Genomic DNA, 24589 nt, shown 5'->3' with positions numbered 1-24589 from the left:
ACGTTCTCCAGCTCCCCTCCTATCCCTCTCCGTTCACTTTGTGCTCGGCTCAGGTGTCGATAAGAGCCAGCAGCTGCCTCAAACTTCAGGTTGTTCCCACGGCATGTTCTGGGCCCAGAGCAGCAAGACTTATGCATACGAGCCATTAGCAGACCAGCTGGCCGAACCTGCTGTTCCCACTCGAACAAGGTGAACCGCAAACGCATGAGTGGCAGCTAAACCCTCACGAAATGTCATGTTTCAGGTCAAGGTTGTGCTTTTCCACAGCGTGGTATCTGGAAATCGAGCGCTGGCTTTGAAGCCCGTTCAGAGTGACCCAAACCCTAGGGTCCATCTGACATTCAGGCGTTCTCGGTGTATTTGTTTTTGATAGGTTATCAGCGCTAACGCAGATCCCGCATCAATGCTTCCGTTCTCCAACAGGGGGCGCTTCATTCTTCACACGCCGTTGTCCTGAGGCAAGTGCTGACCTTGCAAGACTGATAAGTCCCTTGGCGTCTGTCAGCTCGTGCCGGTGACCTCAATAGCTTAATGAGGTGTGCGTTTCACCTTTACTTCTGCTCAAAGTTCAACAAATGGAGTCACTCTTTGGATTTATAAAGTAGTTTTTATTTCAAAGTTACTTTATACAAGCATTGCTGGTCGTTACTTTTGGTTTACAACCTACAGTAGTGTAAACACGGCGTTATTTTCAGATAACAGGGTGACCTGACATTAGGTCTGCACTGGTCTTTGCATCTTTATCAGCTGTGTGGAGAGTTAATTGTGTAGTCTGAGTGTTGGACACCGAGGCACAGTGGTGCTGTTGAGATGATTTGACGGTCAGTGAGTAGATATTTCAAACAGATAACACTACACATTCTTTAAATAAACATTGCCTTTTTCTTCGTTCAGAAGCATTCATACCTGAGATTTGTTGTTTGAATTTGGATCGACTGTTTCCAGCTCTGAAAGACGTTATAAGGGAGAGCAGGGTAAGCTGACTCTTTTTATTTAAGCTGCCTCCTGCGAGGAGGTATTAAAAAAAAAAGCCTAATATTTTAGGATGCCTCCTATGCGTTTATAATAAGTTGCAATGCCAAGGTTAAAGCATTGGGGAATAATTAACATATTTAAAATACCAAATGAGGGAGGAAAATATTTAGTAATATAAATGCAAAGCTATTGTTTTTGGCAAATGGTTTAATAAAACATGGCTAATCTTTAGCTAAATATTTATATGTTATTAATTTTTTGTTTAATTATTATTATTCACCAGTATATAAGAATTTTTGGTTGGTAAAAAAATGTTTTTAAACAATTTTCAGTAACACTTTACTATAAGGTTCACTAGTTAACATTATATAACAACATTAGTTAACATGAAATAAAGGAACAATACTTTTGCAGCATTTATTAATATTTGTTAATTTTGGTATTTGGTATTATTAAAATCGCAAGTTGCATTTGTTAACATTACCTAATGCACTGTGAACTAACATGAATAAACAATAAACCATGTATTTTTTTAATAACTATCATGAACAAAGATAAATAAAAGGTGCAATAAATAAATTGTTCATTGTTTGTTCATGTTAGTTAATACATCAACTAATATTAACAAATGACACCGTATTGTAAAATCTTACCAGATTTTACCAAACAAGGCGTTCATTTTTTAATAAAAAGAAAACTTTTCTTTTTATTAAATAAATGCAGCCTTGAGCATAAGAAAAGTCCGTAACACTTAATGTGTCCTTGCTACATAAAAGTATTCATTTTAAACACTAATGTTCATTCAGTATATTTTAAATGTGTTCCTGTAAACATTAGGGTTTTTGTTTAGTTTTTTTTGCCTTTTTGAAATGCACTTCTCTGCATCACAGGCTGCATTTAGGATCTTACCCCACTCTCCCCGTACAGTAGCAAATACCATTTGGTAAAAGACAATACATGTTTTTATAGGTTCAGAATAAAGTAATTTTAGAGTGAACTTAGAGTGCCTTAGTAGTATAAATAATTATTCAAATACATATACAGTAAAAATCAAATAAGATGCTGATCCTTGATATCTCTACCTCTTTTTCCATCTTTCATTACTTGCTGGTGATTGTCTGTAGCGTTAGTCTCTGAAATGTGTGCAAATACATGCAGATCTGCTACCGACTGACATCTACAATGTTTAGAAAAATAGTTTAAGATGAGGTATTGACAAAGTATGTCTGGTAAATACATTCGTAATGCTACTGTTAAATCTGAAACGACACTAGCATTCGGACAAAAAAAAAAATCAAAGAACCCTATTTTAAGAATGTAAACATAAAGTAGCATCTGGTTTTAGTAGTGTACCCATATTAGTTGATCTGGTTATCTATTTTCCTGATGCTAAAAACTCATGAAAAGAGATTCAATGAGCTGTTCGCTTTAAATACGTTACTTTACCCCACATAAAGAGGGTAAAGGGGTTTAGAAGCATTTATAAAAAATTAAAAACAAAATAAATAGTAAAATACATCTGTATCCAACTTCAAGTATTAAAACGTTACGTTTCCACACACTTATTTCCTTTTGCCCGTAGTGAGTTGTCTCTTCGTTATAGCCTCCAGTCTTTTCCTTTCCGCCTCCTCTGCTTTCTTTCGCTCTTCTTTCAGTTCTTTATACCTCCACTTCGGGATCTGGAGGAACTGTTCGTCTATACAGCTGCTTTTCCGCCGCACTTTCTCCGGCACGTAGGTTGCCGTAGGTGCCTTGGTAATCCTCAGCTTGGGCACCACCATGCCCGGCCTGACGCTGCTCCTCCTCAGCAGGTGTAAGGGGAGCAGACTGGCCCTGCGGATGGCCGGGGAGGAAGAGGAGGAGCTGTCTGATTGGGCCTGGGGTTGCAGGCTCGCGCGGCGATCTTTCAACTTGGGCACCAGCAGGACGCGGGAGTTGTGGAAAAGACGTTTGTAGTTCTCGAGGCGCTCGGGGCCGAGACTTTTCAGCTGCTCGATGCGTCGTTTTTTTAGTATCTCCTGAACGGAGTAGCGGCGTTTTCCCACGCAGGGCGGGCTCCCGGGACACACCGTTCGGCACGCCGTCGCGATGAACGGGCTCCCCAGCGATGTTGTCATGCGCACCATGTGATCCAGGACCCCGTCTTCTGAAGCTTCGGTGACGTTACTGATGTCGAAGAAGTCGCGTAGTGTCTCGGATATTTTCTGAATGCAGCCTTTGGGCGCCTGAGCTTTAGCCACGAGGGCCGGTAGAAGGGGCCACTCGGCCCGATAGTTGTCGCTGAACTGATCCGCACATGGCTGCTGCATCAGCCGAGTCATGACGAACACGGTGTCATAGCGGCTTGTGAACATGGCCCACTCTTGTGCAGTGAACTTCCTCCCGTTGTCCTTGGCATATATGTCAGCTCCTGATCAAGAAAGCAAATGTGACTGGAGTTATAAATTCTGTAATACAGCTCAGAATCGGCTCTGATGTATCACACCTGACCACTGTAGTGTCATGCAGAAACATTCAAAATAGTCAAATGTAGTTGTTATTTTGTAAATATTCTGTTTTATTTTGAATAATTCCTATTATTAACTATAACTGAGTTACAACTGGGTTGAGTAACAAAAGAATTAAAGATCTAGTTCACCCAAAAAACGAAAAAGAAAGTTTGTAGGCTCTTTTGGTCACTATTGACTTCCATAGTAGGAAAAAAATACAATGGAGGTCAATGGTGATCCAAAACAGCCTGGTTACAAACTTTATTCAAAATGTCTTCCTTTGTGTTTGGCAGAACAAAGAAATTTATACAGATTTGGAACTACTCGAGGGTGATTAAATGATGACAATTTAAATTTTTGGAATTTGTAGAATCATTATGTAGCTCTTGCCTTACAACAACAAACACAAATAATTGTATACTTTTGCCATGTGGCATTTACGTTATTCTCAAATGTCCGTGTGATAAAGAATAATGATAATATTATATATTTTTAATAAATATTATTTGCACGAATAATGTTATACATGCCATGGAGCTTCACGTAATAGAATATAAAATCATTTTAGGAAAAGAAGAAAGCATAGCTAAAACATAATAATAATAAAGAAACATAACTGTAAAAAGCATACAAATAAAATGAATTTGTTAAAATAATTATTTGGATGATGAAAAAAATTAAGAAAATTATGAAATCCCTGAATTTTTTGAAAAAAAAAATAACAGCATGAATAAATAATGACAACTTTTTAAATTTGGGTTAACTGTCTGTGGCATTATGTATGCACTGTATTCTTTTTGTACCTAAATAGCTGCTCTATATAGCAGTTTCGTGTCACTCTGTATATCTCACAGTGATCCGAGCCTCAAGTACCTGCCAGCATCAGGGCTCTGACACATTCCACTCGACCCTGTATAGCAGCTTTCATCAGAGCGGTGAAACCATGGCAGTTCCTCTTCTCAATGTTAAGCCCAGGAAAGTAGTTGAGTAGGTAGTTAGTGATTGTGATGTGACCTGCAATTGTTCAGGTGAATTATGAAAATGCAGTCAGCTCTTGAATATGTAACAACATTTCTAGGGCACTCAGCGGTTCATTGCCAGTAGTATTTGGACGTTTTCACACTCATCCATTCACTCTGAATATTGAAAAACTAGTTACTTTAACTTTACGGTAATGATTTGGATTGAAGCTATCTGATTGCTCTTACCCGCCTGAGCAGCGGTGGTGAGGGCTGTATTGCCTTCATTGTCCTGCCAGTTCACGTCCAGGTGAGGACACTGGGAGAGAGCAACCACCACATCCACATACCCCTGGTAGCACGCCACTATTAGTCCAGTCTGCAAAGTCAACACACACACAAGGCACTACTGTCAAGAAGTTTCCACCCTGGCCAGGAACATTTAGTGACCTAGCAGTTGGTAAATCTGGGGAAAATGGCCGGGTATTGATACAGATTTAACCACTCAATTTTTCAATTTTTTATTTTGATTTGAACAGACGTGTGCGTATAAATATGGTACAGTAAACTGTAAACTAGCCCATATAAGAAATACTGTCAAGATATGAGATTACATGTAAAGTAAAAATATTATAACCCTCTCCAGAGTTCATTTTAATGGCTTTTCTGAGGTAAATCTAACATTACTTCATAAATTATAAACATTTTACTTCCGTCTGTCAGCTTAAAATGCTGATATATAGCGATTGCAAAAGATTATGAAAGCTCTGAATTGATTGACTGAATTTAGCAAAAAAACACTAATCGATTGATGTGTTTTCGATTCAATTTGAGAACTTTGCGAAATATGAATTTGACTCATTTCAAAATGATATTTTTATTAATATTGCTTACTGATTCGATTTTTAGTTGTGTTCATAGGATTAAACACTGTTTACGAAGCAAAGATTTAGTTTGCGCATCAGTGAATGGGTATGATTGTATCTGTTCAGATGGGCGTGTGTGAATTCGGATTTCTAATCTGGCTCGACGTAGGCAGATTCAAATCTGAAAATGTGCCGAATTGCAAGTATTTCACGGTTTTATTGGCATGATGAAGCAGTGCGTCTGATTTTGGGGTGTTTCTGTAGGCGTCTGGCATGCCTGTTTCTCTCTTCACAGTCAGTCTGGCCTATTTAAGTGTGAGCAGAAGAGTGTCAGCAGTGTCTCATCACACTGACACACAGCTGGAGGCTTCGGACTAAAAATAAACCCCGGACAAGCTAAATTTACACGACTATCACAATAAGAGAGATGCTTCCAGTTGTGTGTTTAAGGTGACGCATGTAGTTTTATTGATGTTTAATAGAGACATTAGTGAGGCATTAGTAGGTCAGTTTCCAGCTGTAAACACTGGCCACGTGATCCTGCGAAATTATTATATATTATTGTACGTTCATGTAGATTCTTTTGAGACGAATGATAGTCACTTTTAACTATTGTTGTGTCATAAATGAGAAGTATGAAATGTGCTTTTCTGTTTAATGCAAAACAAATCAGCATACAAATGTGAAACCAGTGCAGTTTTGCAGCTTTTCATAAGTATGTTGCATAAAAATACTAATTAAATAGGTAGATTTATTGGTAGATTATCATTAAAACTGAATTTAGAGCGCAACCTGTTTCTCTTAGTCTGCATCTTTACATCAAATATAGTCAGCTTGGTTTAAATACAAATGTAGACATGTGTTGGGGTAATCTGTGGCCTGGTCGTTTCTTAAAATAGAAAGGATTAGCCTCGTGAGCCATTGACTGAAAGAGGAGTTAGGGGATTTGTCGTCCAGTTCAGCTTTGACAATGAAGACAAAATACGGCGTCTGTGATCCTTCAAAAAAAAAAAAAAAAAAAAAGGAACAGCACTGCTTGCATCGCATATCATATTTGTGAGTTTGCAATGCAAAGTTTAACTTTAATGCTGTATGATATTATGCACTAATACTAAATATGAGTGGCATTATCTTTACTTTGAATGTTAGATTACTCATTGTGTGTCACTGGACGTTTTTAGGCATTTTTAGGATGAATAGTAATACATGACAAACAGGTAAAGCAAGCTGGCCTCACAAAAGTGTGGCAGGAGAAAGCTGACCTGGATTTGATAATATCGTGTCGGTCTGGCTGTGAAATATTGGAGTGCCAGAAAACAGGTCAGTGGGTAACATCCATCCACAGATGTTCCGTCAGTGACTTGATATTACATCAACACCAGGCTCCAAGTGATCCTGACACATTCATCAACTGGAAAGCCCTACCTGCACAGCAGTGTGTAAATGAAATGCCTCAAATCTGCCAGAGTTGTCCGTTTAAGCTGGCTGAATTTAGTTCCCCGCTAGGCCCGGTGTTGTAGTTTAACACTATTAAGCGTTACTGAAATCAGCCCAGATTTTGGATACCAACAAATGCAAGAATACAGCTTTGCACATAAACGTATACTGAACTCCTAGCAATAGTAGCTGTGCGGTAAACAGGATGCTAGAGGTCATGAGTATGTATGCAAGTAATGGAAAATACAGATGGGCTTGAAAATGCAGATGTTATGCATCCTGTAATGATATTAACAGTTCACTCAAACGAGGCGTTTAAATCAACAGCAGTAAGATCTTCGCCTGTTCTTTTGTAACAGTACAGTAATTTGAAACTAGTAGTATAATGTCAATAACTATTCATTAAGACAATATTTTTTTACAGCAATTAGTTATTTTCCACAAATTTGTGGCTTTCCAGAGGTACCGGGATGTTTTACTGTGGTATCACTCTGTTTCTGTGTTTGCAGCATTCCAGTCCTAATATGTGAGCTGAGAAGAAATACTGCATGGCGTAATGCTGTAAATAAAAATATTAGTCCGTTTTTAATAGTCTTTAGCTTTTATGTGAATTTGCTTAGTTCAGTTAATAATATTGCTTATTATTATTATTATTATATATTCCTATTATTATTATTATATATTACTATTATTAATGCGCTGTTTTTTTTGCTAAAGTATTCATTTCTTTAAGAAAAACAACTTTCTTTCCCCAAACTCTTGAATGGTGTCACAGTTTCCACAAAACATTAATGTTTTTAAATCATAAGAAATGTCTTAGCACTAAATCAGCATATTATAATGATTTCTGAATAAGTAATGGCTGTTGAAAATTCAGCTTTGATATTTAACTGGAGGCAGATATTCAAAATTGTAATAACATGTCACAATAATTAGTTTTTACTATTTTTGTCATCTGGCCCAGGAAAACATGTAACGCTCACTGACTTATGACCTTATTTACAGCATTACACCATGCAGAAATGGTTTCCAATGAAAAGAGCGCATGCTGGAACTATTAGCGGGGAAATCCAGTGCCTGTTTCTCTGAACTGTCCCGTATAAGAGTGATGAGAGATGAGATAAGAGATGAGTCTGGGGGAAGTGAAGCTCTTGAGCTTCCTCAGAGGAATTCCTCAGACTCATCCCACTACAGCTCTTTCTGCAAGGCTACCGGGAACGGATAGCCGTGCCATCCTATCATCTTCTCTTTATAGAGTGTATTGATTTTGCGTTTTTAAACACATTCTTTTGAAGCTAAGCCTTTAAGTTGTAATGTGATACATTGTGAACCGCTGAGGCCTCGAGCTCTGGGAGGTGATGTCATTTGGGGACTCATTTTAGTGAGGAATGACCAGTTTTGGGCTGGAAAGAGAAACGGAAATAGGCTTGTTCGTGTGACTGCGCAACTCCATTATTAAACCCTCAAGGCCTGCAAATTATTTGTGCATTACTCGTGCACACTTCGCACAACGTGTTTTGCATTTAGCTTTTATATAATGTAATTATTCCTCAACACATGCCTTAGAGGTGACAGCAGACTGCCAGAATCAACCCTTAAACTTTAAAATCAGTTGCCTGACTTTCTGACTTTTGAAGATATTTTGTTAGAGGAACGTTATAACTCTACCACATACACACCACGATATAAATTTAAAGGCTAGATCAAACCGCCTCAACAAGGAGTGTTGGTTTTTGTTGGGAATTAGCTGGACTAATCACAACTAAACTAGGTTAGATTGAAGTACTTTGGCTATCTTGCATGTTATAAAAGTGCTTATTCAAGGTTTGGCATGTGGTAGCCTCTGCATTATTCGGTTTTTACCACAAACGTATACATAATTAATTAAGCTCTCGTCCTTAAAAACTATAAAACAACGTCTTGTTCTTTACGAAAGTCTATAACAAAAAAAAAAAACCTACAAATAATATTAACAAGCTATTTAAACCAAAACGTGTATTTTTATTGTCAATAAAACTTGCACAATTTGTAACTTTTCTTGTAACATTGGGCTATTAAAGTTGTTTTCTTTTCACACTTGGCTCTAAATGCTTTAACGATTAGCTCATCAGGTCTCAACTCACTGCAAGTCGATTTGGACTTTTAAGCAAGACATTTCTCAGTGGGTTGTAAATGAAGTAGTTCACCCAATAATTAAAATTTGCTGTTAATTTATCTATCCTTAGGCCATGCACAATGTGACTTTTTTTCAGTAGAACAATCAAGGTTTTTTGTTTGTTTGTTTTTAGCTGAAACCTGATTGTTGGGGATTCATAAAGTGAAACTCAATGTCTGCCGTCACTTTGCGACTCAAAAAAGTATGTCATGCAGCACAACATTTATACCCGTCAAAGCTCAAGTTCCTCCAATCATACAATGAACTGAAGAAAGAAAAGTACTGATGAACTGTAGATAAGAGAATGTGTGAAACAAACACTTCAATAAAGAAGCAAAATGTAAGTTTTTGTGGCTTTTCATAATTTATGTAAATAATTTATTAAGACTAGTCCATTTGAGAAATTAACTGTCCGAAAGAAGCAGTTTCCAGAAAAGAATTGGACTTGGATTACTGGCTATGGATTACTGTATGCTAAAAAAGGTTGTAAATAACATTCAGGTTGTAAATAACGTTCTTGCACAGACTAATCGTTTCACTTCATAAGACCTCAGTGAAGTGGCAGTTGTCATGGGTATTAATTTTGTGTTGCCTGAAAAGCTTTTTAGACTCTCAAAGTACGAAGGACAATGGTTTCAGCCAAAGAAAAAATAAAATAAAAATAAAAATAAAAATAATTAAAAAATATTTTTTTGTTTGTTTGTTTGTTTTGTTGTTGTTTTTTGGTGGTCTATTGGAGTTGAACTAAAGTTGAGTATTTTTTTGGGGGGGCCAATCTCTTTTACCGATTCAATGCAATTCAGTTCGTAAATGAATCGATCAGACCAGTGTTGTTCAATTGCTTACGTGAAAAGATCCGACTCGAGAAAATGATTCATTATCATCACTTCTTCTCCCGGCGTGCGATAGGCTACAACAACGTAAAGTGTGACGAAAACTTAATCATCGATTTATTTTGTGTCTGATATACTTACTCTTTTGTTTTTGTCCGTCTCTTGGACATCTTTCTCCGTGACACCTTGTCTAATCATGAGTTTCACTATGAGCGCGTTGTTGTTGCAGCACGCCTGAAAAAAGGAGAGCGGTGCGGGACTCTCCGGGGAAGGGGTTCTCTCCGAGTCTGCAAAGTCATCGTCCGGTGGATAAAAGGAGTCATCTGAGGCGATGCTCCTGGTGTCTGGCAGGTCTGAGAAGTCGTCCAACTCCTCGAAGTCCTCGTCCAACTCGACCGAGCCGAGGTATTCATCATAATCGTTATCGGCCAAACGATCAGGTGATTCCTCCACGATAGTGGGGCAGATCTGGGCGCTTTTAGCGTGTTTAAGTGGTTTAACTCTTCCTGGAGATGATCCTCCGCCATCCCTGCTGTCCGTTATCAGAACCATTTAACCCCAATAGGATAAAATCCTCAAGTCGTGCGGATCAAACACCTCCTGGTCTCCTTCAGCTGCATTTAGGTTCGTTAAAGTCATAGATACCAAACGAGCAGAAACGCTGTTTTCAAAAAGCGTTTAATCTCCAAACTGAGGTTCAAATCTTCTTTTAACTCCACGCGACTTCATTTTCCCCCACACGAGCAAGTGCGGCTGGTGTCGTGCAATGCCTTACCGTAGTTTTCTCAGCTCATTTTCACGGTTTCTCTTTCTGTAACGCCAATCTCAGTAGTTAGTGTTCCTCGGCGGCGATCAGAAACGCATGTGGAAACGGAAAACGGCCGACAGTAAGTATTCGCAGTTCCATGCAAAGTGAAACAGCCTTCAGTGTGTCGCAATGTCTTTCCTGAGAAACTTTTCAAATGTTGTGATGCTCCAAACAAACAGCACTGAGGGTGGAAGCGCTGGACATTCCCCGCAGAAGATAACAGAGCAATAGACCAGTGCGCTTCAAAACTCTGCCTCCATAATCCGATTACATGCCCTCCTCTCTCTCTCTCTCTCTCTCTCTCTCTCTCTCTCTCTCTCTCTCATACACACTCACACAAACTACTTTTTCTGCCTCCCTCACTCCATAAATTTGCATATGTGGGTCACTGATGGTTTTTCTTCTCCCCTATTAGGCTAGTTACTGAAAAACACACTATAATACTACTAATAAAAGTTCCTTTCTTTTTATTATTTAGTTGTTTTTGTAGGCGCCAATTATTTAATAGAATGACAGTGATTTTAATAACGTATATGTTACTTTTATATATTAAATATATAAATACATTATCAGTTTTTATGTCATGTAACACAAATTTACTGAAACTTATTTCTGGAAAGTACAAAGTTCTGTTGATCATCATCATGGGTATTTTTCTCAGCCCGGTGACTGTGTTGGGGGATGTCCCTACGTTACAGTAGTTGTTAATCAACTTTCCGGCTCTTTTTTTTTATTCTTTCGCTTATAACAATACCTTGCGTGGTTTCTATTGCCGCGGCCCCTTTCAAATGATGTCATTGGCGTTTAAATTCTGAGAGCAAGCACGGTGCTTTCAAATTCAGATTGGCACCTAATTTAGGGAAGCTGCACCATACACACACAAACGCCTCCAAGTCACACATTACAGCTAATGTGTGTGCTCTATTACAAGCTCAAGCTTTTTCCACAGTCCTAACACTCCCATTTCCTTGGAGTTCTAAGATAAGTGGCATAATTGCTGTGGCTAATTAGTGAGCCGTTTAGCCCGAACAGCTGGGAGCTTGGGCTCCATCCCCTTCACTTGCAGCTGTGATCTTATCAGTCAAACATACGTACAGCGCAGCGGTCCGCGACGCTTTGAATGCTTGCCTTCAAACGTTACACATCGGTTATAAAGGATGTACTGTTGGTTGTGAAAACAAGTAAACTGCTGCCAAAAATGAGTCATTATCTAACTGCCAAATCATGACTATCGTTTTACAGCCAGTGACACAACTGTGTTTCTCCAAACTTCACTCTCTGTTGTATCCTGTATATATATGTGTATCCTATATATATATATATATATATATATATATATATATATATATATATATATATATAGTTTGTATAACTACACATTAGCTCTGTGACATTAATTCTGATATTTAGAATATTAATCAGTTTTCGAATTGACATCATTTGAGGCATAATACTGATTACCACAAAAAATGAATTTGTCCCTCTTTTTAAATAATGAAGTAAATCTGGGTTACAGTGAGGCTCTTGCAATGGAAGTGATTGAGGCCAATCCGTAACCAAAATACTCACCGTTTCAGTATTATAGCCACAAGATATGAATAATATGACAGTTTATGTGGTTTTAGGGGGGTTGCATGGTTTTCTTTTTCTGTAAAACAAAGTAAATTGTTCAACTTTGCACGATACCACAAAATCTAAACCCCCAAAAATGGCTATGGCTTACAGTTCACATAATAAACCGGTTTTAACAGAGGCACGATTCTAGCATGATTGAATAATTTTAGCAATCATTTTAGCTTCTAAATCATCCAAACGTCCACATTCACTTCAATTTGAAATGCGTACTGCTTTTGTTCTCAGGTTTGTGAAAATCAGCCTTATTAGTGAAATTTAGCAAGAGATCGAAAATGGGAACGACTGTCATCTGTCTAAGAAATGATAGATGCCATGCTGCTCCTTGGCTACTTCGGCTTAGACAATTACATTAGCTCAGCACTCTGGCCTGCTTAGGTTAATAAATCCTCAGGAGCCGATCAAGAAGGGAGAACTTCATGCTGAGTAAAGTTCATCTGGTATCATCCAAAAGCACCTGAATAGATCCTTGACCGGCAAACTTCACATTACCGGTCCTGGTCTGTATCAAATGACAATTTTTCATTTTAAACCGTTTTAGATCTATGCTTGCTGAAAATGTTTTTCCGTAAAGAAGTGAACAGCGTCTCACTATTGAGACTGTCTCATCATTCAGAAAGGGCCGTTGATCTAAAATTAGCTTGATTACTGATGGGTTAATCAGTTTGTTTGGGAGAAAATGTTGAGAATAGCCTTCATTAACAGGTCTGTGAAGGTTGAGTAGCTCCTTTTGGTTCCAAATTAGTACACAGCCTCTTTCCATCCTCAAAAAGGCAATTAATCAAACTACTGTTGCCTGTTGCTGTGCCACTGCTTCTCTGAAACGCAAGATAAATGTGCGGTACGATGCAAGGACAAAAATGTGATCTAGTTCATGTCATTGTTTCCAATATAAAAAATGTGTGAGGTTTGAAATACAAACAGGTTTCTTTTTTAAACAGAAAACCCCAACATCTGGAATCACAATCAAAACTGAAAGTTTATTATGCTCACATAAGCACCTAATATTCCATAAGCCTTGTTTTGTCTTTCACTTTCTCAGCACTGTTCCGGACAACCTAGATTGGAGATTCAAGGATTTATTTGGGTTACATTTTCAAATCACATCACAAGATAAGGATAAAGATGGCAAACACAAGACACGGTAACAAGGAACAATAGTTTTTAAATATGTTGAGATATCACCACCTTGAGGACCATTTGTACTGGATTTTACTCGGGCTTCTCTGCACTGCAGAGGCTTGTAAAATTTGAAGGTTGCACCATTCCTCCTTGACATTCTCTGAAAACAGGAAAAAACAAAGTTTCCAATTAAGCGTCTACAAATGTGTAACGTTTTTTTTGTTTGTTTGTTTTTATCATGACAGGAGATGTTCTCTTTTACCTTCATTAGCTTTAGGCTGGTCATCATTAGTCTAAACCACGTGCTGGTGACATTTCGTTATTCTTGCTTCTGTGTCTGTAATACTGACACACTAACATGCTTCCCAAACACTGTGTATTTACAGGAACAGACTGAGATACTGTTTCTAGGGGCACTAATTCACATTAGAGAATTGTTTCATCTCCTTGAAGATCTGAGCTTCTTTATGTATAGAGAAGCATAAACATTTACTTTGCTTCTATGTTTGTTGAGAGTTAAAAAGGGCCACCTTTTGTATGTATTACAAAAAAAAAAAAATTTTTTATATTATGTTTTAAATGAGTTACTTTTGATACTTTCAGACTATCTAGTACACTGCTAGAACTGTGAAAATCCATGTCCATTTTATCCATTTTTAGTTCAGTTAAATACCTTAAATTACAAGTGTCAGTTGTTGTTGTTGTTTTTTTTTTCATTTGATCCTTTAAAAGTGCTAGCATCGACTTTCCTTACAAGCAGAACTGGTACAAAGCAGTTTCTGATGTATTGTCTTAATGCCAATTCAATAGACTAAAATAATATTTACTTAAAAGTTGTAATAGTTACAAAGATGTTGATTTATAACATGTCATACCATTTGAATCTGAATCTGATACAGCCAAATATATAACTATACTGTACGTAGACTGTTGACCAGTATAATTATGAAGATTAATTGCCGGTCATTATAACATGATTTATTCACCATTTGTTATAAATGCCTTGTTGTTAAGTCTTAATAGTGAAATAAAGTGCTGAGCTTTTGAATTGAGTTAAAAATGTCTTAAACACATGGGATGAAATATTATATATTTTATAATATAATATATTTTTTGAGTGCAACTCAGACAATTGCTTGTTGGTACGCTGGTAATGTATGACAACAAAAACACATCAAAATGTAAGAAAACCAGCCACAGGACAAAACTTCTTTCAAGTGCAATGATAATTTCTGGTATTGTTTCTGCAGTTATAGACTGAAAATAGTAGTTCCGATTTTTGTCTTTTATTAGGCAATTGAAAAACGACATAATCTTATTGCATTGTGTGATGTTTTAAGGCACACGTATATGTACCTTTTCAATTATTTCAACAATTGTTCTGAATATAGAGCAGGTTTTTTATTTGGTTAAGAAAGAAACAACAAGGCTTTTTAATTTCACAGGTGTAAATTGTAACAAAAAGACTTGAAGGTGCCTCAAGCAACAAGTGTCAAAGCAATTAATTTTATTCCTTATCACTTGTCCTCCTAAAAGACCTCTCTGCCAACAAAAGTAAAACAGAAAAGAAACTGTCACCCTCAAAAATGTGTCTAATTCGTTTAATAAAGCCTCTTATTGCCATTTTGTTTCAAACTACCTACTGTCAGAATTACATATTTTGCTCCTGCAAATGGGCACCTTTGATCATACCATTTCGCTTTTGTTTTACCTTGTTTTCCATTAACCATTAAAGTAGTAGTATTAAAATAATAGCATTTTAAATGAGTGTGTGTGTGTGTGTGTGTGTGTGTGTGTGTGTGTGTGTGTGTGTGTGTGTGTGTGTGTGTGTGTGTGTGTGTGTGTGTACTCACGCATACTCCTCTAAAATATGCAAGAAGCTGTCGATCTGTTCTTTAGGAATTTCTCCATCCAGATGGGCCAAGTATGTGTAGAGGCTCTGAAATATGTGGAAAGGAATCTGTGCTTCACCACCCTCAGGGTCCTCTGTGAGTATTTCACAAGCACGTTTCAAAGCGCTTGTGATGGTCTGTGGGAACAGGACAGTAGACATTCTATCAAAAGCATAGTCTAATAGCATAACACTATTTAGAAACCTTAAATTAACTAAATATATAAGTGTCTGTATCATCATCTTTGTAAATCTTCAGTTCTCCTTCAACGCCTTCCAAACCATTTAAAAAATCCAACACTGCCATCTAGAGCCAGTTGGTACAATTACATTTACAACAACTCAACACCTCCACAAAATGTCATGAAAGGGATAGCTCACCCCAAATTATGTTAAAATCCACTCACCCTCAGGTCACCCAAGATGCTGATGAGTTTTTTTCAACAGAATACATCTGGATCTATTTAGAATCGCTTTCATACCAGTGGATCCTCTACAATAAATGGGTGCCATCAGAGTGAGAACAGCTGATAAAAACGCAGGTAATCCACACGGCTCAAGTCCATCATTAATGTCTTTTAAAACAAAAAGCTGCATGTCTGAAATATTCAAATTTATTAACTAACTGATTCCATAACTCCATGATTATGGGTTTTAGGCTCATATTTTGGACAGAAATTCTGTTTGAAAGCTTTAATGATAGACTGGAGTGTCCCACAGATTATTGTAAAGCTTTTATCAGCTGTTTGAAATCACATTCTGACGGCACCCATTCACTGTAGTTTATCAATTGTTGAGCAAGTGACGTAAAATGCTAAATTTCTTTAAAATCTTCTGGTGGAAAAACAAACCCTTACATCTTGGATGACTAAATATTCAACAAATTTGGATGAACTGTACCTTTAACGAATCATTAAGTCCACAGTTAGATATTCCTAACCACTCACCCCACCCAAAGCGCCGCATCCTAAGGCAAAAAATTGCATCCAATTTATGCTTTCGCTGAAGTTGCCAAGAGCAAGGATTGTGTCGAGCTGTTCAACAGGCAAGCCCAGGTGTTTCCACTTCTGAAAAAGTTTCTCTTTTGTAATGATTTCTTCATGTGCAAACTACAGGCGAGAGAAACTTCATCAATATTCATAAAGGTATCTGCTGTGCTCTGTATAAAACATAAAAGAAATGCAGCGGATCACACCTGTTGATGAAGGACCTTTAAAAGACCTGGTGTAAGTCCTGTGTCTGTTTTCTGAGTTGCCACTGGCATTTCCAGCCTCTCTTTGACTGGTAGGTCCTGACCTTTTGATAATGCTGAAAAATAGCTGGAGGAGAAGCAGTTTTATTGTTGTCATTTGTCATACTATAGTATATTTCCATTGTTTTATAAAGCATGCATTATATATATATATATATATATATATATATATATATATATATATATATATATATATATATATATATATATATATATAATGCCAATCTGATGCATTACAATATACCTTTTGAAAAAACTTACTCAGTTGCCCATTGCAGCACATCATGTGGCTGTGTCTTGATTGCAGCTTTTGTGAACTGCTTCAAAATATCAGGGAGCTCTGGAGGGATGTTGATCTGCTGGGCGCAGTACATTGTCTCAGGAGGAGGCATCACTTTGTTTGCGTTTTAAGATGCAGGGAGAATGTGAACATAAAAGGACATTAGCCAGGCGGAATATTATACATGCAAAACAACCGAGCCATGTGTGTTATTTTAGTTGGCTAACGTTTAACCATAGGCTGGATTTCAAGATTATCTAAGTAGCATTTCGTTTAAACAAACAAAAGAACCTACCGTTTAATGGTTATTTTAAATACAGTGATGTCGTTAAGTCCTTCTTCATGAATAGCTTATTATAAACGAATAGTATACGTTTGTATATATAGGCCAGCACTTTTTACTAGGTATAGCCTAATATTATTTTGTCATCTTATATAACAGCAGCGACTTGTCTCTGTGTTTTTCATAGCAACGGGTTGTTTGTAAGCATCACCTAGAAACCAAAAAGAGCTCCGAAATCTGGTTGGCCAATGCCAGCAAAGAGGGCGTTAACTAGAGCAAACGTTGCCATGTCCATCTTTTTCAATCGCTTGTTTCTTTCTTTCACTTTTAAAAATCGAAGTGAACTGTTCATTATTTAAAACAAAAACAAACGGCATTTGGGTTTGCAATTCCTGGCTTCTCATTCAATTTAATTTTAATTAAATAGTTAATTTGTTGTTTTTTTTATTATTATTATTATTATTTAAAAGAAACACTTTGTTAACATGTTAAAATTAAAATATTAACGTGCTGTATATCCCCAAATAATTAACGTTTCATTATTCTAATATTTATCTAACAGAATAAAAACAATCGCTAATTTTTTGTTGTTTAAACTGAGTTGCTTTCGCGTGTGATATCTGGCAACACATATAAACATAACTCTTCCTTTCGCTTCTATATTTGTTTAATATCGACGTTTTCGTTTAGTGCGGGCTATTTGCAACATCGCCCAGAACCGCAGCAAACAGTTAAAGATGGCTGATGAGAAAGTTCGACGTCCTTGTGAACTTTCATGAGCGCAAGACTTAGACTTCCGAGAAAGCGCAGTCTGCGCATGCAAAGTGAAAACTGGCTTAAAGGTCGTCTAAAGGTGCGCGCTGCTTGCTCCCTGTAGACGTGTTCAACTGTGGGTTACAATTTCCTCAGCCTAACTACATTCCCGCGGTCTGTGCAAAACAATGGATGCTCAAAAGTATTTGGCACGTATCGGCTGCGTGGGACGGTGTCCTCCGACTCTGGAGACACTGCGATACGTTCACCTGAATGACTTAATGACCGTGCCCTTTGAGAACCTCACTATTCACACCGGGGAGCGGGTCAGGCTCGAGCTGCCGCTTCTGTATGAAAAAATCGTGGTCAGGCGCCGCGGGGGATTCTGCTATGAGAGCAATGGGCTCTTCTCGTGGCTTCTGTCTCAGATGGGCTTCGAGGTGACCGTTCTCTCCGCTCAGGTCAGGAATCGGTTCACCGGCGCTTACGGGCCTCCGTTCGACCACTTCATCATGATGGTGGAGCTGGATGGACGCAAGTGGCTCTGTGATGTCGGGTTCGGATCCGGATTCCAGCTCCCTCTCTCTCTGGAGACAGACGGTGCTCAGGCTCAGAGCCACGGAGCGTATCGCCTCAGATCTCAGGGAAGCTTGATTTTTATGGAAGTGAAATCTGAGACTGATGTATCAGGGGAAGAATGTTGGACGGCACAGTATAAATTCACCCTGGAGCCACGTCGAAGAGATGATTTCAGAGCCATGTGTGATTACCATCAGAGTTCTGCGAGCTCGATTTTCTTCTGCAAGTCTCTGTGTTCGCTCTTGCTGCCCTCTGGAAGAGTCACGGTCATGGGCCGCAGACTGATTACAACCTGCTCGTCCTCAGATGGACAGCAAACTACTAAAACCACAAGAGATCTTTCAGATGAAGAAATCACAGAGCTGTTGAGAGAAAAGTTTGGAATTGCTCTTCATTCTCCATTAACTCCAAAAGACGTTGAGATTGTACCGCCACCAGTTACTTATTAAGAGTTTTTTTGTTGTTGTTGTTGAGTCTCTTTTTCTTTATGTCCTTTATGCCCATTAAAGACACAAGGAAATATTTCATTATGAAATAAGTTGCTTTTTGCTAGCTGACTAGACTCTATTTGTAATCATGTATTGGTCTATGTAGATAAAGATTTTAAACATTGTTTGAAGTGCCTTTTCCGATTAGTAAAATGATCTTATTTGTGTTTAATTAGCAGACAAAGTACGTCTTCTGTAATTGTTAATAAAGGAATAAATTGCATTTTGAAATACAATTTGAATACAATTTTGTTGATGTTTTAAAATAATTCCATTAAACGGCATTGTTCCAGTGTTATTTTAGTATTCTAGTATACTAGTATTTATTAATATTTATTTTATTTTAATAGTTTTAGTAGGCTAGTTTTATTATGTGTATTATTATGTGTATTATATATTTATTTATTTATTTATTTATTACAATAACAAAATTGTTCATGTTGTTACACAAGAGGGACACAAAAGATATAAAAAGTAACATGTAGTTTTAATACCCTACGGACAAGTGAATAGATATTTACAAACACGTTTCGAAATGTTTTCACGTCGCTGAGAAGCATGTCCTCACAGGGTTGCCGTAGTAGAGCGCAGTTCCCAAGAAAAAATGCCGTATCTTGGGAAAATAGCAAAGGTAAAAAAAAAATTACTTTATTCATGACATGACTACGGATTTTGCAAGTACGACTGTATTTTGGTGTGTAAATAATTTAGATAATTATGCATAAAAATGAAACAGATTGTTAAGTAAAGCGTTTATTTTGGTGATGCGCATAGACTGGCAGCTGCGATGTAGCTAAGCTAGCAGGAGCTTATTGACCTTAGAGTGTGTTTGTATGGATACATTAAACTAAATTTTATAATAATAAATCATTTTTATTTTGCCGCGTGACTCTATAATATATATTTCTCCTTAATTATATTATGTCCGGAATTTAAAAAAAAAAATCTTCTTAGAGTGATGTGATGTAACTCATCTTGAATTATGTGAAACTGGTCCTTTAGGGCCATTCTTATTCTTTGCTGTTTGTTTTTGCTCCCTTTTAATATTGTTTATCAATAAGTAATACAGTATTATAATTTCAGTTTTCCGGCACTTGTACATAATATTTAAATTAATCGTGTGCTTTGTTTCTGAGGTTATTACGATTGTTTCGTGTTTGTTTTCTCTGCCCTGCCTTGTTAAGTTGGTGCTGCCCGTGGCAGTGCCCGGAGCCCTTGGCCTGATGTCTGCCACTGTGTTTGCTGCGAGCGAGGCCAAAGAAAATAACACCACCCTGATGACTGATGAGGTACTTCCTGTTCACTGTGTTTCGGGATGGTGTGGGGTAGAACGAGGAGGTCAGTGGCGAAATGTTGCAGGGTTTTTACAACAGTCCTATTTTTTTCAGCTTTCTCTTTATGACACACCTGAGTCCCCGCTGAGGTACGAGCAGCCCGAGGTCGGTCATGTTGAGCAGGGTGTAGCGTCTCTGAGGAAGACTGTGGAGCCTTATTTTTCATGGTGTCAGGTGTGCTGTTGCGTCTTCCCCATATTTCATACGTTATATATGATCATAATGTTTAGTTTATAGTTTTCTTGATTTCTTCATGATTCTTGTCCACCTGCAGGAAAAGACACAGTTTGGAATGGAGAAAGTACAGGCAGGTTAAGTTCTAGCAACTTCACAATTATGCTCATAATTCATGACTGCGTTACTGAATTAATCCGTAATATCTGCTATACCTTAATGTTTCTCTCTTTCAATCCTAGGCCTGCTACAAGACAGTTGAGCCTGGTGTGAATAACACTCAAAGTATGGTAAAAGGTATGGACATAAACCCATTTTATAATGTCAAGAGTAATAATTTAATTACATTTATAAGTTTTTATAGTCGGTATAATACTGTATAATATTACTTTAATGAAATGTATATTATTTATTAACTTTGATTTTGTTTTGTTGTTTTAATTTATTTAAATAGAGGATTTTTTTTGTATTTTTTATGTGTTTTAATCTTTTTAAGATACTCTACTGCTGTATTGTTTATTTATTTTCATGTACATTTCCATGTTTATATAAAACGGTATTTCGTTTCTCTTTTTTTTCTCAGATATGTTTACATTTTTGAATGACCCTCCATCTGAGTTCTTCCCCAGTGTAGGTGTTATAGGATTTTCTGGAATTCTTGGACTTTATTTAGCGAAAGGTATGATTCTTGCTTCATTGCGCCATTATTACCGATTTAATACATTTTTGAATTCTAACATTTGTTTTGTGTTATTACTAAAAATCATTTTTGTTCTCTCTGTTGTGTCTCGACAGGCAGCAGAGTCAAGAGGCTGATATTCTCCACTGGGCTGATGGCTCTGAGCACTTCCATGTTCTACCCACAGCATGCCTCCTCTGTTGCCAAGGCAGGTTTACAGTTCTTTCGGTTCAGATGGACAGACTCTGTTGTTTTTCCTCAGCGGGCTTTCCAGTACAGACAGCGGTAACCGAGGCTTTGAATAATGTAATATCAACTACTGTACTCGTGTCCTCCTGGGATTTTAACAGTGCTTGTCTGGAGGAAACGCAGTCTGTGAATTGTGTGTTCAGATAGTCAGTGTTCCTTCCTCTTTGTTCCTGTGTGGCCATCCATAAGTGCTAAACTAGAAAGTGGAGGGATATTTTGAGAATTTTTCCATGGATAAGCTCAATCAAATAAAGTGAATAATAGACTACTCCCTGCCTCACAGGAAATGCATGGAAAATGACATGTTGGAACATGTTTTAATGTTTCACTCAGACTTTAAAATCTTCAAATGTAAGACATTGATCCACTGATGATAGGTTATATGAATTTTTTTTTTTTACAGACCACAAAGCACTACATATTTTCCTGGAGTTCAGAAGGGCGAGTTATTCTTGAAGAGCTGCTGAGAGGGAAATCGTCCAAAGACAAAGTGAGAAGAAATCTGATACTTGGCACAGTGCTGCGCTTTTTTTTTTTTTTTTTTTTTTGTCGTTTTGTTCATATAGTGCTAATGTCTTGAGCAGATTCATCCAAATGAAACCGAAACATAAAATACTGTTTAAAAGTTTGTGATCAGTGCAGTTAGATTTTTTTTTTCAGTGTTTTTGAATTAATCTCATGCTTATCAAAGCTGTGTTAATCTCATTAAAAATTCTGTAATATTTTGAAATATTTAAAAAAACTTTTAGACGTTATTAAAAAATATACTTATTCATGTGATGGCTAATCTTAATTTTCATGAGCCATAACTCCATTCTTCATTGTCACATGATCCTCCAGAAATCATTATATCTTGATCTGCTGTTAAAAAAAATGAATTCTTAGGATGTTGAAAACAGTTGTGTTGTGCTTAATAATGTCAAGACTGTGTGATGACCTGGCAAATTTATTTGACACAAATATCATTCTAGAATTTGTAGTATAAACACGTTTGCGTCTTAACCTTTTACCTTTTTTCTTCCCAGGATGAGAAGACACAGAAAACAGACAGCCAAAAATCAAGTTGAGACAAAGCAGTATGTTTTCTAAGAAAGTTTCTGCTTTGCACCTGGATGCTGTTCTCTTATCAATGCACTGATCAGGATAGTATTTATTACATTATTGTGTTGGTTCTGTTTACTGGAACTGTATATGTGACTATTTGTTTTCTGTGCACTGAACGCACTTTTTTTTTGCAGTATAATAAGAATTTAGACCAACCTGAAAATATAACTGCGTTTTTCAAAAACCCTGTCTTTTAGGTCTTACTTATGGCTCCTATTGTATTTCCAGAATTTTATACCCCAGTGTTTTCAAGTTTTACTGTGTCACTATACAAAGATCTGATGTCTAACTTGTATAAGTGTTTGTAATCTTCACATATTTCACAAAGCACATCGATAAGAGTCTGCCCCATGTAACAGGAAACTAGTCTGGATATAAATAGCAAAGTAAAGTATTCTCCAGGATGGATATACAATCCATTCGGTTTTCAATTACTATTCAGTAGCCTGTATTTTGATATAATCTGACTGGGAGGAAATCCTGAAGGTGTTAACTTATGCATATAATCAAAAGCAAAACACTTTTTTTTTTTTTTTTTTTTTTTTTAATGCATAGGATTGGTTACAAATAAAAGACTATTGATAAGATAACCTGATATACAAACTACATGCGATTTCAATACAAGGGTGAATACAAGCACTACTGTAACATTATCTCAGAGTAAATTGCTGTGTATTAATATGATTAAGTATTTTATGTAAGGGTCCTAGTATTATTTAAAACAGAGAAATGGTTGTGAGCCATCCCTAGTCCCTCCTCGAGCCCTGGAACTTCGGGCCAGCTCACTCTTCAGCAGACATTTTCAGGAGATTTTCCTTATCGATCCTGAAAAGTCGCCATCCCTCCTGCAGCGAGAGGTCAGAAGCCCCGCGTCGCTTGTAAAAATCAATGGATGCCTTGTTGGATTCAGCCACGATGAAATGCATGCTGCTGCACCGATTCTTCACTGCCGTCTGCAGGTGGAAACAACTGGTTTACGCGGTCATCTTTCTGTGGTCTCTTGTAATAGTTCTGTGCCAACTTTTGTTTAACTATGGAAACTGTATGTGCAACAAATAAAAACGAGATGACTTACGTCGCTGAGGGTTTTCAGGATTTCAGACCCAATTCCAAAACCTGTGAAGCATGAAATTGGTCAAGGGAATTTAGGAAACAGACATGGTTTCAGACACCTTAATAAGAAACCCGCACCTCGATACTCTTTCATTACGTAAAAATCCTCAAGGTACAGCAGTTTGCCAATCCAAGGGTCGTAGGTGAAGTAGTACATGGCAAATCCAATCACAGAATAACCTGGAAGTTAACAAAAAAAAAGTAAAAGGTAAAAAAAAGTTCAACATAACATACTAGTGTAAATAGTGTATTCGCAGGGTTGAAGTTCCCTAAAATATTTTGATGCTTTACCCTCGACTTTCTGATGCTCTGCAGGCACGTCTGCTAGCACGCAGTGGTAAAACGGGTGGTTTCCAAATCCGTCCTCGAGCAGATCTAAACACAACTTTTGTCATCACTCCGAGCCAACTATTCATCGCATTTCACATTTAATGAGCAATCTCACCTTTCTCAGTTAATATAACTTGGTCTTCCATTTCTTCATACTTAGCGAGTTCCTGTAGAAGGTAGAAAGGGGAAAAAAGTGTTTGAACTTGAACTTGCTCGAACGTCAAGATCTGTAGGCGGTGGGCCTAGGGCTTGTTTTCTTGCAGGGTCATATTTGGATACTCCATCAATGTCATAAAACATTTTGAAATAGTTTCGCGTTAATATGGAAATCATAATAGGCGTGACATTAACTTTTAATATAACAACATGGAAGAGTACGCCAAACAAACGCATTTAAGGGATATTTATAAACTTTTTTTAAAAAAGTTCGACAGCAAATATAATAATAATGTTCTTTAAGTGCACGAATTTAAAGCAGCGGGAAATCTAACTTACCTTTATGAGTCGCAATATGTCAGGTACGTCTTTTGGCTCCGCTTTGCGCAAATTAAAATTGGCCATTTTCTTCTTTTACTCTTTTTCCCTTTTCTCACTAGTCCTCTATATGTGAAGAGAAGCAAAAGGTGTTTCTTCATTCGCTTCCCAGAATATTACCCTCCGCTGTCAAGTTTGGGCTTCTCCTGGATGGGACTCGCATGCAGCAGCTGACCCGGCTGTGTTCACCTGGCTTTAGTAAATGTCCTTTGTTTATCAACTCGGACATATATTTGCCGGTGGGGGAGGGGTTTTGTTACCATAATAACG

The 24589-nt window shown here is 37.4% G+C and overlaps 5 protein-coding genes and 1 long non-coding RNA gene across 10 annotated transcripts; 3 read left to right on the top strand and 3 right to left on the bottom strand.

Moving 5' to 3' along the window:
• Positions 1-587: 587 nt before the first annotated feature.
• On the bottom strand, positions 588-11797 carry ankrd33ba (ankyrin repeat domain 33ba). The gene is made up of 4 exons (XM_043227021.1): positions 9856-11797; positions 4673-4802; positions 4338-4478; positions 588-3385 (listed from the first exon to the last, which is right to left on the bottom strand). The coding sequence occupies exons 1-4, from the start codon at positions 10264-10266 to the stop codon at positions 2538-2540; spliced, it is 1530 nt and encodes a 509-aa protein (XP_043082956.1). The 5' UTR covers positions 10267-11797; the 3' UTR covers positions 588-2537.
• On the top strand, positions 681-14899 carry LOC122330163. Of its 2 annotated transcripts, XR_006247978.1 has the most exons (4): positions 681-821; positions 895-974; positions 9944-10119; positions 13197-14899. It is a non-coding gene; the product is annotated as an uncharacterized LOC122330163 (long non-coding RNA). The 2 variants fall into 2 exon arrangements; XR_006247977.1 differs by lacking the exon at positions 681-821 and having other exon boundaries at positions 842-974.
• ropn1l (rhophilin associated tail protein 1-like) lies at positions 13115-17195 on the bottom strand. 2 transcript variants are annotated; one of them, XM_043227024.1, is made up of 7 exons: positions 16995-17195; positions 16681-16813; positions 16363-16486; positions 16115-16276; positions 15130-15305; positions 13343-13436; positions 13115-13212 (listed from the first exon to the last, which is right to left on the bottom strand). In XM_043227024.1, exons 2-6 carry the CDS (start codon positions 16809-16811, stop codon positions 13367-13369), a joined length of 663 nt encoding a protein of 220 aa, XP_043082959.1. In that variant the 5' UTR covers positions 16812-16813; positions 16995-17195; the 3' UTR covers positions 13115-13212; positions 13343-13366. The 2 variants fall into 2 exon arrangements, with proteins under 2 accessions (XP_043082959.1, XP_043082958.1); XM_043227023.1 differs by having other exon boundaries at positions 13115-13436; positions 16995-17190.
• Positions 17196-17617: 422 nt separating this feature from the next.
• Positions 17618-19038, top strand: LOC122330161 (arylamine N-acetyltransferase, pineal gland isozyme NAT-3-like). Its single transcript, XM_043227022.1, has one exon. It carries the CDS (start codon positions 17924-17926, stop codon positions 18761-18763), a length of 840 nt encoding a protein of 279 aa, XP_043082957.1. The 5' UTR covers positions 17618-17923; the 3' UTR covers positions 18764-19038.
• Positions 19039-19361: 323 nt separating this feature from the next.
• Positions 19362-22526, top strand: apoob (apolipoprotein O, b). Of its 3 annotated transcripts, none has more exons than XM_043226052.1 (9): positions 19362-19433; positions 19987-20091; positions 20191-20310; positions 20411-20443; positions 20553-20607; positions 20894-20989; positions 21106-21274; positions 21642-21728; positions 22264-22526. In XM_043226052.1, exons 1-8 carry the CDS (start codon positions 19407-19409, stop codon positions 21703-21705), a joined length of 669 nt encoding a protein of 222 aa, XP_043081987.1. In that variant the 5' UTR covers positions 19362-19406; the 3' UTR covers positions 21706-21728; positions 22264-22526. The 3 variants fall into 3 exon arrangements, with proteins under 3 accessions (XP_043081987.1, XP_043081988.1, XP_043081989.1); XM_043226053.1 differs by having other exon boundaries at positions 19379-19433; positions 21106-21197; XM_043226054.1 differs by having other exon boundaries at positions 19409-19496.
• A 138-nt stretch (positions 22527-22664) lies between these two features.
• On the bottom strand, positions 22665-24546 carry sat1b (spermidine/spermine N1-acetyltransferase 1b). Its single transcript, XM_043226057.1, has 6 exons — positions 24281-24546; positions 23901-23952; positions 23747-23830; positions 23534-23635; positions 23418-23458; positions 22665-23295 (listed from the first exon to the last, which is right to left on the bottom strand). The coding sequence occupies exons 1-6, from the start codon at positions 24344-24346 to the stop codon at positions 23125-23127; spliced, it is 516 nt and encodes a 171-aa protein (XP_043081992.1). The 5' UTR covers positions 24347-24546; the 3' UTR covers positions 22665-23124.
• Positions 24547-24589: the final 43 nt, after the last annotated feature.

The sequence above is a fragment of the Puntigrus tetrazona genome, chromosome 24 (genome assembly GCF_018831695.1).
Source record: "Puntigrus tetrazona isolate hp1 chromosome 24, ASM1883169v1, whole genome shotgun sequence".
Taxonomy (NCBI): Eukaryota; Metazoa; Chordata; class Actinopteri; order Cypriniformes; family Cyprinidae; genus Puntigrus; species Puntigrus tetrazona.
Note: the sequence above shows the minus strand (reverse complement) of the source record. Positions and strands in the feature narration are given on the sequence as shown.